This window comes from Bemisia tabaci, chromosome 9 (genome assembly GCF_918797505.1).
Source record: "Bemisia tabaci chromosome 9, PGI_BMITA_v3".
Taxonomy (NCBI): Eukaryota; Metazoa; Arthropoda; class Insecta; order Hemiptera; family Aleyrodidae; genus Bemisia; species Bemisia tabaci.
The window spans coordinates 864,107-877,049 of record NC_092801.1 but is presented as its reverse complement, the minus strand read 5'-3'; the positions used below and the strand labels follow the sequence as shown (position 1 = coordinate 877,049).

The 12,943-nt window shown below is 39.8% G+C and overlaps 1 protein-coding gene across 4 annotated transcripts; it reads left to right on the top strand.

Annotated features, from left to right (window-relative positions):
- The first annotated feature begins 3,317 nt into the window (after positions 1-3,317).
- Positions 3,318-12,480, top strand: LOC109038980 (luciferin sulfotransferase). Of its 4 annotated transcripts, none has more exons than XM_019054273.2 (7): positions 3,322-3,523; positions 4,557-4,793; positions 5,751-5,847; positions 6,346-6,526; positions 8,318-8,438; positions 9,256-9,350; positions 12,015-12,473. In XM_019054273.2, the coding sequence occupies exons 1-7, from the start codon at positions 3,382-3,384 to the stop codon at positions 12,312-12,314; spliced, it is 1,173 nt and encodes a 390-aa protein (XP_018909818.2). In that variant the 5' UTR covers positions 3,322-3,381; the 3' UTR covers positions 12,315-12,473. The 4 variants fall into 4 exon arrangements, with proteins under 4 accessions (XP_018909822.2, XP_018909818.2, XP_018909817.2 ...); XM_019054272.2 differs by having other exon boundaries at positions 3,387-3,523; positions 4,577-4,793; positions 12,015-12,472; XM_019054277.2 differs by lacking the exon at positions 4,557-4,793 and having other exon boundaries at positions 3,318-3,523; positions 12,015-12,480.
- Positions 12,481-12,943: the final 463 nt, after the last annotated feature.

Sequence of the window (12,943 nt, the reverse complement as noted above, 5' to 3'; positions counted from 1 at the left end):
TGCAGTAGTTTTGCTACATTTTCTAAACCCATATAGATTACGTGGATGTATTTCTGCCATGCGGAACTATAAGCATCAAGCCATGAGATCTGACGCCCATAAGAATATATGAATAACAGGGCTCACGTCATAATGAACATAGTTCCGTTTGGCAGAAGTATGTCCACTTAATGGTGTTCCTCGTTGCATGCTGTGCAACGAGGAGGAGGACTGCGGTTTATTAGGAAAAATTCGAGCACATACATCTTCAGTCGAAGTAACCGAAGTTATCTGTCACAGAATCCAAACTTCTGTAGAAGCACCGAACTTTTTGTGAACTGTACTTTAAGACTCATATTCCTCGCTAAAAATGTCGGCTGTCGAACTGCAGTTCGGTGTCTATGCCTAATAATTTCGATTACCTGTACTGATATTTTGACGTTCCAGATGAACCTAAGTTCGGCCCGGTCTAAGTTTCTACCTACGTGCTAGAGAAAGAAATTTGGCAAACTTTTACCAGTCGAGTGGTGATTGTTGTTGATTTCGCGGTTTCAACTTGCTACGTTATTCTCTTTGTAACATCATTTATCACATCTGCACGGTCTTACGCTAGCAAAGGGGCCCTAAACAGGCATATAATTACAGAAAGGTAAGAAATTATGTCATCGAGAGGCTCATGCGGAACGGTTTTTCTTTCTTTCACGCGTGTCAATTTGATGTCCTATTACAATGTATTTAATGCAATTGCTGACAAGAATTGATGAAGCGTTGATTTTTCCAACCTGTTGCAAAAATGCTCTCGTCTAGGTTGGTGCGGCCTCTAATTCATGGTCCGAGGACTTTGAACCTCTCAGTAGTAGTGACTGCACCGAAATTGTTTGTTTGTCGTATGAATGCAGATTTCGTTGTTAAAAAATGAATGACACATTATTTTCTAGGTTTAAAAAGCTAATCGGCAGCTAAAGGAAAAAAAGTTTAACTCAGAGCACAACGTCGTAAATCTCTGCTCATTTTTCATATTTTTTACAAGAAAAATAACAAATATAGCTTATATTGAAATGTTCTGTAAATTTTTGTCGCTCAGTCGGAAGAAAACCATCCCACGAAATTGCATGGACATATTTTGACTAGTTTTTCTCGCAAAATATATACCTATGAAGTATTATTGGACATTAAACGATGGAACTGAGATACGTATGTTTCACACTTCGCATCAACAAAGGGCTATCAGCTATCCTTCAGGAGAGTAAAAATCAGAAATCAATACGTAAAGCATTAAAGGTATTTGAACAGTCATAAATAAAATATCGTAGAATACAAATATCAATGCTGAGACATATAGACCACATAATCCGACTTTAATAACGGTCACGGAGATACCGATTTTCGTTTGTCTAGTGAGAAATCCAATCTCATCTGTTTTTATACTTTTTTTTTGAAGGAGTCGTATTTAAATATAACGTAACTACTACAATTATTCCCCAGTATCCATCTGCATGGTTTAAAAGTTAAACTGAACGAATAGCATTAAATTTACAGGGTAACGTTAGGTAATACGATGATTCCCAATCTCATCTGACTTTTTCTTGACGGCAGGGATTGAAGTCGATCGGATCGGATCGTTACGCGACAATTTTGGCGAACTCAATTAGCTGGTTTTGAGAATATCGATTATGGCGGAAAAATCAGAAACGTCGGATGAATCTCTCAAAATATCGATTATTTTGACCTGATGTCTGAATTTATTAGCTTCCCCCTGTCCGATGGAGGATCGATCCTCAACCACGGAATTTTTCCCGCTATCCACGATGAAGGCTTAAACGAAACTTTAAAAAAATGTTTTCACTTTTTTACGCAGCACCACCGTCAATGCAGTCATAAAAAATTCAAAATAATTCTATCAAGAGGCAGAATTGTTAAATTAAAACTCTTTTAATTCAAAAGTAATCCAAACTTTTTTATACTTACAATGAAGAGAGAGAAAAACAAGATGGTGTCGCGAGTTTGACAAATTGAAAAAAATAGAAATAATGGTTCGTGCAATCTCAACAAATCAAAAGAAAACGCGTACCATCATGGGCAAACATAAAGGACGCTAAAGTCCAAGCACCAAGCTGTTTGGTCTCCAACCAATTTTATCCGATTTTGTTTCCAAATTAGTTTTGTGGCCAGGGATGGATATTGAAGTGCACTCTATGAACACCGAAGCGGATGATCGTAACAACCGTAAAAAAAATAAAAAAAAATGTATAGTTTGAAAATTATTCAGGTTTTTAGAAAATCCAAGTATGTGATGCCAGAACTTAAAGGTTTAAGACATTCCAGGGCCGGATTAAGAGGGTGGCCACTTGGGCCGCGGCCCATGGCGGCAAAATTAGGGGGCAGCAAATTTTGCAATTTTTTTTAATTCAGGTACAAAAAAATCGGTTTCAGAAAAAAATTACAAACAAGAAAAGGTGAAAAAATCTCTCATTTCCTGAGAGTTCATTAATTTCTAATTTTGTCGTATTTCGGTGATACAAAAGACTGCGCACTTTTAATTAGTTTAGTTTTGAGAGAAACCAAACACGTAATTTGGCCTGAAGTGGCGCGGCACAAAGAGAAATGATGACGAGGACTTGAGATGAAAAGGAGAAGTCCTCGACGCGGCGGTCCGCATGTAACACATATTAGCGCCTACGAGACTGCATGAATACTTCACGCATTGCGTCAAACACAGTACGGTCAACAGCGGTCGGCGCGGCGTGAAACGCACAGTGCCTACAAGACTACATGAATACTTCACGCATTGCGCCAAATACAGTGTGGTCAGCGCGACACGGTGGCGGAAGTTAAAATTATTAAACCACGTTTATGTTTGTTCTTTCTTAATTTTTTAGTTCATTTCTTACAAATGAAAGGCTTTGTCCCCACAGAGATAGGTTTACGGAATTGAACTTTTGCTAGTAGTGTTGACAGGGCTTACGCAAAAAATGTGTCCAACACGAGTGAACGCGTCTTATGCACCCTTCTCCCTCCGGCACGTTTACTTGATGGTTTTTATTGATGTTTCAAAATGAATGAGAAGAGGGCGGCAAAATGCATAGGCGACCCATGGGCGGCAAGTAGATAAATCCGGCCATATATAAGACATTCCTCTAAATTTTTTCAGGCTTCTACGTACATTTTAAGAGAATAGAGTTTGACTGTTCTCAACACAAATCTAAAACGCACTTCCCTCCAGTGTAACCACATAACATACTTTGTCTTAAGCTTTTACCGCCGGAGGGGGGGGGGATTAATAAGCAATTCAAACAATTACATTAATCACTTGCTTTCTTTCAATCATGCATTCAGCTAAAACGACCGTTATCTCCGTAACAATAGAATGACCCAGAAACACTTGCGCATAAAATCTTGGGCATGGAAACATTTCACTATCTGTCGAGAATTTCTAGTCTTCGGCCGGTGCTTTCCTGTCTTCGGTCTATTCTTACAGCTCGAAGAACAAAAGTTCGTGCTTTTCTCGTCAAGTTCGCGAATGAGTTAAAGAAAAAGTACAGCGGTGAGAATTATTTTTACACGTATTAAATTTTTCCTACGTTTTGATTATGTATTATTCAATTATATAATAAAAATTTACACATATTTATATCTTTAGAAAGCCATAATTAAATTCTTAGGACATAACCTTCTCGCAATCTATATAAGAGACAGTTATTCTTTCTGCTCTAGCTGATTCAACAGGCTGATTTTTTGGGCCAACGATCGATAAAAGATATTTGCGACTATCAATCGATAGAAGATACTTAGTCTACAGATGAGCCCGTTCTTTTCAGGTTATCTCATGAGGGCTCGCGAAGCGTGCCCCATAGTGCGCAAAGCTTCCTCTGGGGATGAAATCGAGTAGGGGCTAGGGGAGGTAGCGCTCTACTAGTTTTGTTTAAAACCAAAACTGCCGTCCTATCAAAGAACGTCGTATGAACAGTCGAAAATTGCCAAATTTCCCTTGATAAAAAACGTATTTTTGATGAAATCAAGGTATATTTTCTCTCGAAATTTTCAGATTTTTTAGATCAAATTGCGTACATAATTGAGATGTTGCAGCTTTCGAGTCGAGGCCAAAATGGAGAAGATATCCCACCCTACCCTGAGAGTCCACCTCTACGTCAAAACAAACACTCCATGCAAAGATAGGGAGCAAATGCATTAGCAGGGTTGCCACTTTATTTGACGACTCTAAAACTGAAAAAACGGCAACCCTGCTAATGTATTTGCTCCCTATCTTTGCATGGAGAGTTTGTTTTGACGTAGAGGTGGACTCTCAGGGTAGGGTGGGATATCCCCTCCATTTTGGCCTCACTTTGAGAGCTTTTTTTGAGCTTGGGAGATGATTTCAGAGAAAACCAGTGGCACCATCGTGTTTCTCGCAAACTTTTATATAAGAAACAATGGTCTAATCGCAAATCCTTTACACATGCAACATCTCCATTGTCTGAAAATATTGGAGAATAATATTCAGAATTTTCCCAGTAAATTCGGTTTTTATCGGAGGACATTTGGCAACGTCTAAAGGCTCATACGGCGTTCTTCCTTAGCACGGCAGAATATTTCACAGGTGCCGAAAATGCCGGAGACATTGAAATACGAGAAAATTGAAAGTGACACGGAATGCGGGAAAGTGCTCAACACTCTCTTCGTCAACAAATTTCGTCGTGGGTACGTGCGGGTCAAGGGGGCCGTCATGCCCGAAGACTTCAAGAAATTCGGTGACCGAATCCAACAGATGGATATCAGAGATGATGACGTCTTCGTTTGCAGCTTTCCCAAAGCAGGTGCCAATCAAAACCTTAAGTTCTTACGATATCGTTTTCCCTGCTCATTCACAGATAATTTCAACAAGTCCTACATTTCCTATATTACTTCATACCTATACTGGAAAACGATTAAACGGTGCCTTGACAGCTGTGATTTTCTACTCAATGTGAAGAAAATTCAGGAAAAATTCTAAATGATGATTCTCCATAATATCAATAAGAAACTTGAAACCAGATAATAGATTTGGAAACAGTGAAATTGAAATACGTGGTTTGAAAAGTCCATTGTCGATATGTCATGTACTATCCTTTAGTTATTTGTCGTGGTGTCACCAAGTTTCATTGAATCCGAAAATAGTACTGAAGTGCGGATGAGGTTTGAATTTCCCCCCTAAAATAGGAAAAGAGAGAGATTACAACAAAAAAAGAGAACAAATTCCAAAATTAATGGGAGCTAAATTTTAACCGAGCTTTTATCCCGCCTGACTCCTTGTAAATGGATTTCAATAATACATTTTTTTGTTGAATAAAAGCACATAGAAACCTTGATTCCGTATCTCACCAGCATAAGGGCGTATCTAACCCAGAGGTATGATTTTTACACAAGAATAATTGGACCGCGTTAAACAGAAAGGAACCAAGCCACATCAGCTATTGCCAAATTTATCAGGGGAATTTTATTTTCTACGAGAGAACGCTTGTGCGGATTCCTTTGAAAATTTTAAGGAATTTGCTTTGTATTATGGAGAAAATCCATAGAAATTTGCACAAAAATCCGCACAACCGTTTTCATGTAAAAAATTAAATTGCCCGATTAAATTTGGCAATAGCTGATGTGGCTTGGTTCCTTTCTGTTTAACTCGGTCCAATTGAACTAAAATTTACTTTACGAGTACATTACCCAACTGCTCCTTCATGTTCGCAATCTGTCACAAATAATAATTGGGAAATGAGTAGGTATTTTCTATTTTCTAGGCACAACATGGGCTCAGGAAATGGTCTGGTGCATTGCGAATAATTTAGATTATAAAGGAGCCGAAGTTGTTCTCCCGGAAAGATTTCCATTTCTTGAGTGAGTAGTCAATCAATTCTTGATTTAAACGGGGGATGTTCAAACAGAGTTTTAAAAAAACATTACGTATTTTTTTAAACGTTTTCACGTATTTTACATTATTTTTCAAAGTTCCTCTTTTAAAACAATGCTTTGACAAAGGATCTTACTAACCTAACCGAATCTACCCTAACATGACCTAAACCTAACCGAACCTAACCGAACCGAACCGAATAAAACCGAACCGAACCTAACCTAACCTAACCAAACCAAACCTAACCTACCCCCCCCCTCCCCCCTGGCGTCCCTGAAATTTACAGAGGGTCTGAAAATTTAGGTTTAGAAAGACTAGGATTAAAAATATGCAAAGAAAATCTGAAGGGGGAGCAGAAAGTGTCGCATTTTAACAAACTCTTTCCTATCAATTACCCGAAATTTTATTCTTGCATCTATTCTTGTATCGTCATGTACTTTCTCTTCAAAACATTGTTTTAATAATTGACTTACATTAATTGACAGTTACTCAATTATTTACAACCACGAGGTGATGTACGAAGAAGACCCGGATTTCTCAGCCCCTGACTATGTCATGCAGTCGGTCAAATACGTCAACGAGCTGAACACACGAAGATTCATCAAAACTCATCTACCCTTCAGGCTACTCCCCGAAAAACTTCAAAATTTCTCGACGCAAGCCAAAGTAAGGATCATTGAAGTACTCCTGGATCCCTCCTCAGCAAAAAGTCACGAATCACCCTTCGTAGCTGTTGATAGAACTAAAGTTCCTTCATAGTAAGAGTCCAGGCAATAGAGGATGGAATAGGGGTTTACCTTGCAAAATTTAGGTGAAATCAGGTTATGGTTGATTCCTATGTAATTTTTTACGCTGAATCCGACTTTTTGGTTTCCCAACAAATTTTCCTTGTGCTAACTCCGAAAAATCTAGGAAAATCCTCTAGAAAAAGAGAAGTTTCGGAAAACCGCGGGAAAACGGGATTTTCCGCGGTTTTTCCGATTTTCCGGAGTTAACACAAGGAAAATTTGTTGGGAAACCAAAAATTCGGATTCAGCGTAAAAAATTACATAAGAATCAACCATAATCTGATTTCACCTAAATTTTGCAAGGTAAAATCCTTTATTGCCTCGACTATAAGAGTATAAACACTTACATGATCAAAATTAATTGGCCTCAGTCATATTAGGCTTCCTGAAGCTCTTACGATCCTTAAAAATGGCGGGCGTTGCATAGAGATGAATCAAAATGGCAGAAAATGAGATTTCATGTACTTGTGTAAATCGTGAATCTTACTCAAACTACGTTGTTAAGCGTATTCATTTAGTTATGAAAACAATTTTGTGAATTTCTTTCGAAAATATCTTCTTAATCTAGACTACTATTGTGACAAGGTCTGCAACAAGGTCAGTAAGTGGCAACCGGTAGAGATTTTTAGCGGATTCCAGAGGGATTTGCAGAGTCGCCGACATTTCTATGGATCCCCATGCAGGATCCTCACGGAACGAAGTTTCCCTACTCTGTTTATTAAGTTACTCTAATGTTGAAGAAAATAAATCTAAAACCTTTTATCAACAAACGCATAAATATCACTGACTACGACAAGGGCCTAAAAATAACAAAGTGAAGTTGGTAAGCTGTACAGATTGCATAAAAGAAAAATAAAAATAAAATAAAGTATCGCCTCTGGCTCCTTGCCCTTGGCAAAATCCAGATGACCTGATCCAGAAAGTTGCATCTCTAGGTTAAAAATGTAACTCTCGTCCACTATTATCATTATTTTAGTCACTTTTATTTTGTCCCGGCAAGGAATACACGCTGCATAATCTTCTCACCAGGTGTCTCTCATCCTGTCGAGTTCGCCTTCAATAACCGTGATGGCAATATGTGTGGCATGGGAGCACGAGTGGTTGCGCGGGGTACCGCCGTGCCAAGGAAGAAAGCCATATGAACATTCGAGAGTTGCCAAGTTTCCTTCGATAAAATGTTTATTTATGCCGAACCTTATGAATATTTTTCCTTGAAATTTTCAGAAACTTCAGGTGAAATTACGAACGAAATCATCTGAAAAATTGGCAGGAAAATATTCATAAGTTTATCAAGAAATTCGTGATTTATCGAAGGAAATTTGGCAACGCCTGAAGGTTCATACGGCGTTTTTCCTAAGCACGGCAGAGTAGCTTTGCCGTTTTCGCTCACAATCAGTGTAAGTAGGTATATCCTGGCATCTTGATGCCGCTTGAAATGAGTGAAGCATGCAACACTGCGCAACAATGTATGGAATTACTCAAATTCAACAGCATTTCAGGTGCTTCGAAGGTCTCAGACACTGCCATCTCCAACCGCATTCTTCCACCAGGATGAGAGGTCGGCTGATTTGGAAAAATTATTTTGAAAAAAAAAAAAAAAAAAAAAGTTTCAAAGATTATTTTGTTAGAACATTAAACTTCAAATTCATTCGTAACTTTGCGGTTTCAGATTATATACATTTGCCGTAACCCAAAAGATGCATGCATTTCATACTACCGTTATTATCAGCTGATCGGTGACTATTCGGGTGATTTTGATACGCTTTGTAAATCTTTCAGGAACGACATGCGTGAGTAATCTAACATATTCATTTAAATCTATTAATTCCAATTCTAAACTATTATATCATATTTTCTGACAACAATAGAGACCACCTGCATGAGTATTCGAACAGGCGTTTCAATCTATTTACCTGAATAAAATTGTAAAATATAATGCCTCATTTCCGTAAACTAGACTATCTACATTTATTAAAGACTAGGCTAATCTCGCCGAAAAATCGATCCAATTACAATTTCATAGATGGGAAATATATGTTATGCAACACGCATTTACTTAGCAAAATTTTTCATATTCCTTGGGAGGGGCCAAGTAGATTTCCGAGGGAGGAGGCAGGCTGCTCCATCTCTAGGTCCACCTATGCGTATGAAGTCGTCATTATGAGGAATAAAGGACAATTTTTTAGTAAGTTGGAATTTTTTAGCCAAAGTGTGTTAAAAATTAACATAAAGCTGAAAATCTCAATACAGAGGGAAAAAGCTCATTTGAGCACAATTTTCCCTCAAAGAGATACGCTGTTTGGTGCAACACTGGTAACGACCGTTCAGGAAGGCGAACTATCACTTGTGTTGCCCCTGCAGCGTAATCTCTTCGGGGGAAAAATTGTGCTCATATGAGCTTTTTCCCTGTGTCTTGAGATTTTCAGCTTTATGCTGACTTTTAAAGCACGTTGGCTAAAAAAGTCCAACTTACTGTTTTACGACCCAGCGGCTACCGCAATCAGTTTGTGTACAATTGTTCACTACTATACAGTACCAATCGCTTCCTTTTAGGTTTTCTGTGCTCCAAATTTTAAGATCCTGTAATTTTTCCTTTCCTCTTTTCAGTGCCTTATTCACCGTTTTGGCAGCACGTTTTAGAGTACTGGGCTCAGCGGAATAATCCATGTGTCTTGTTTCTGAGGTACGAGGAGATGAAAAAGGTTTGTTCCTCGCATTATACATTTTGGGTTTTCCCGATCATCAGAAAATAGTGGCGATGAAACTCACACCAACAAAAAAGTTATCGGATTTACATTTATACGTGAAATTACTCAATCTCATGATTCTTTTATACAAAATCTTCAAAAATAAACAATGTCTCCACAAAACCTACTGCCGTTCTAAGGAAGAACGCCGTATGAACATTCGAAAGTTGCCAAAGCTTCTCGAATAAAACATGTATTTTTGAAGAAAGTCGATTATGTTTTCCCTTGAAATTATCAGGTATTTTAGATTAAATTGTGAACAAAACTGTCTGAAAAATTGGAGGAAAAATATTTAAAATTTTCCCAGAAAATTCATTTTTCATTAAAGAAACTATGGTAATGCCTGGTTGATCATACGGCGTTTTCCTTTAGCACGGCATAATAGAACACATGCGGCTGAAAAATTAGTTTTTTTGGAACGCAGAGAGTTCTGAAATATGACCATTCGAATTGTCAAATGGAGAAAGCGAATAATCAAAAATTGATGGAGAAAACGGACTTCAAGTTATAAATTGCTCGTGGAAGCAATCTACCGCATACACTAATCTTACAGTACTTATTATGGTACGAGACAAGAGACACCTATAGTATGGTTCACAGACCGAGAATCATTACTTCATCCACGACTTTTGGTGGTGTTCTAGATGAACCACTACTTGGTTTATAAATCCTTAGAATTTTATCCGTGTGTGTTATACTCTGTATTGATAATATTTTGATATTGTCAGGAACACAGGTTCCTACAATTTCAGCAATATCTCCGTGTCAAATATGTACGTTAGCTTGAGTAGCGTATGCAATGTCCGCCATTTTTTTCTGTCCCTGAGAGCTCCATGAAACCTTAGACGGCTGAGCCATTAAAAAAAAAAAACCCGATGACAAACTCTCCCTATTAAGGTACTCCACTTCTCTTCCGCGATAGCGAAGAGAGCGGCAAGTGTCGAATTTTCGAAATTAAGTCTCCTTCAAAATTCGTCTAAACTATTTTGGATGAAATCACTGAAATTGCTAAAACAGCAAATATTCTTCCAGAAAGCCAATGAAAACAGTGCTTTCAAGTAAAGGGCCGTCCTCTTCTGCCAATTTTTTAAGCTGAAAGTATGTTTGTTGTGTGTCCAAAACTCAATCTCAAAGGCATGCAGAAGATAGCACTTACGACTGTCTTGCTTAGCAATAGTTTAGCATTGAAATAGAAAATACCCTCTTTATGTAATTGAAGCAAAATCGGTCGATTTTCAATCTTCCAAACGATTTCTAGGAGTCTTCCGAATGATTAGTGGCAAGTTAACAAAGAGTGGATGCCTTTTTCAATACAATGGTTCAGTCAGACGCTTCCAATTTCCGAGCCCGTTTGCTCAAAGCTTCATTTTTGCACTTACTGCTCTCTACGCTATCACGGTAGCGTAGTGGCGTACGCACAATGCGTGAAGTATCCATGTAGTCTTGTAGGCACCAACAGTGCGCACTGTGGAGTACGCGCAATGCGTGAAGTATTCACGTAGTCTTGCAGGCGCTAACATTGCCGTGATTTATTAAGGTAATAAAATCGGTCAATTTTTAATCATCCGAACGATTTTCTAGGAGTCTCTCGGATGATTAGTGGCAATTTGACAAAGAACGGAAGCTTCCTCCAACAAAATTTCCCGGCCAGGAGCTTCTGAGCCCGTTCTCTCAAATTTTCATTTCTGCACTCACTGCCCTCTTCGCTATCACGGTACAGTAGCGCATGCAACGTCAGCTATTTTTTTATCCCTGAGAGCTCCGCGAAATCTTAGATGGCTGAGCCATTCGAAAAGGATACCCCACATACTTATACACATATAGGTCGCTTTATACCACTCCCTCGCGCTCTTTGACTCCTAACCTCCACTGCTCTCTGTCGAACCACAAACCTTGGATCTCCGAGCACCTTAACATTTCTGCTTCAATCATCTCCCTCCAACCTCTAATCGGGCGCCCTCTGCGTCTCCTTCCAGGATGAACCCAATCAAGGACCTTCTTCGGCAACCTGTCTCCTGCCATTCTCTGAATTTGACCATACCAAATAAGTTGTACCCCAATTACCAACTTTCCAAATGGAGATGTTGCATGTGTGAGGAATTTGCGATTTGACTACTGATTCTAATGTAAAAGTTCGCGAGAGACAAGATGGTGCTACTGGTTTCCTCTGAAATCAACTCCCGAGCTCAAAAAAAGCTCTCAAGTTGATGCCAAAATGGAGGGGATATCCCACGTTATCCTGAGAGTCCACCTCTGCATCAAGACAAACTCTCCGTGCAAAGATAGGGAGGAAATACATTGACAGGGCTGCCACTTTATTTGGGGACTCTAAAACTAAAAACACGGCAACCCTGCTAATGTATTTGCTCCCTATCTTTGCGCGGAGAGTTTGTCTTGATGCAGAGGTGGACTCTCAGGATATCGTGGGATATCCCCTCCATCTTGGTCTCAATTTGAGAGCTTTTTTCGAGCTTGGGAGTTGATTTCAGAGAAAACTAGTGGCACCATCGTGTTTCTCGCAAACTTTTACATAAGAATCAATGGTCAAATCGCAAATTCCTCACACGTGCAACATCTCCATGAAGGCACTCCATTTCTGATGGACGCTGTGGTTTCCAGGACCTGCCCTCGGTGATCCGGAGGACGGCAAAGTTCTTGGGCAAGTCGTTGTCCGAGGAGGAGTTGCCTCGGCTGGCGCAGCACCTCAGCTTCGAGAGCATGAAGGGCAACCGGGCCGTCAACTACAAGCCGCAGATCCAGATCAACAAGAAGTACAATCTCAGCGAGAAGGACGGCACGACGATGCCTTCCGGCTCCGTTGGCGGCTGGAAGAAGTTGATGACGCCGCAGACCGTCAAAGAGTTCGACGCCTGGAGCGACGCCAAAGTCGATGGCTCCGGCTTCAAGTTCGTCTGTTGAGAGATCAACCTCGTCTGTTGAGAGATCAACCTCGTCTCTTGAGAGATCAACCTCGTCTCTTGAAAGATCAACCTCGTTTCTTGAGTGATCAACCTCGTCTCTTGAGAGATCAACCTCGTCTCTTGAGAGATCAACCTCGTCTCTTGAGAGATCAACCTCATCTCTTGAGAGATCATCAACCTCGTCTCTTGAGAGATCAACCTCGTCTCTTGAGAGATCAACCTCGTCTCTTGAGAGATCAACCTCGTCTCTTGAGAGATCAACCTCGTCTCTTGAGAGATCAACCTCGTCTCTTGAGAGATCAACCTCGTCTCTTGAGAGATCAACCTCGTCTCTTGAGAGATCAACCTCGTCTCTTGAGAGATCAACCTCGTCTCTTGAGAGATCAACCTCGTCTCTTGAGAGATCAACCTTGTCTCTTGAGAGATCAACCTCGTCTCTTGAGAGATCAACCTCGTCTCTTGAGAGATCAACCTCGTCTCTTGAGAGATCAACCTCGTCTCTTGAGAGATCAACCTCGTCTCTTGAGTATCAACTCGTCTCTCGAGAGATCAACCTCGTCTCTCGAGAGATCAACCTCGTCTCTCGAGAGATCAACCTCGTCTCTTGAGAGATCAACCTCGTCTCTC

Coding starts and splice junctions, on each gene's coding strand:
- LOC109038980 (XM_019054273.2), top strand. CDS start 3,382: ATGGAAACATTTCACTATCTGTCGAGAATTTCTAGTCTTCGGCCGGTG. Junction 5,848..6,345: donor GAAAGATTTCCATTTCTTGA/GTGAGTAGTCAA, acceptor ATTAATTGACAG/TTACTCAATTATTTACAACC. Junction 6,527..8,317: donor ATTTCTCGACGCAAGCCAAA/GTAAGGATCATT, acceptor TTGCGGTTTCAG/ATTATATACATTTGCCGTAA.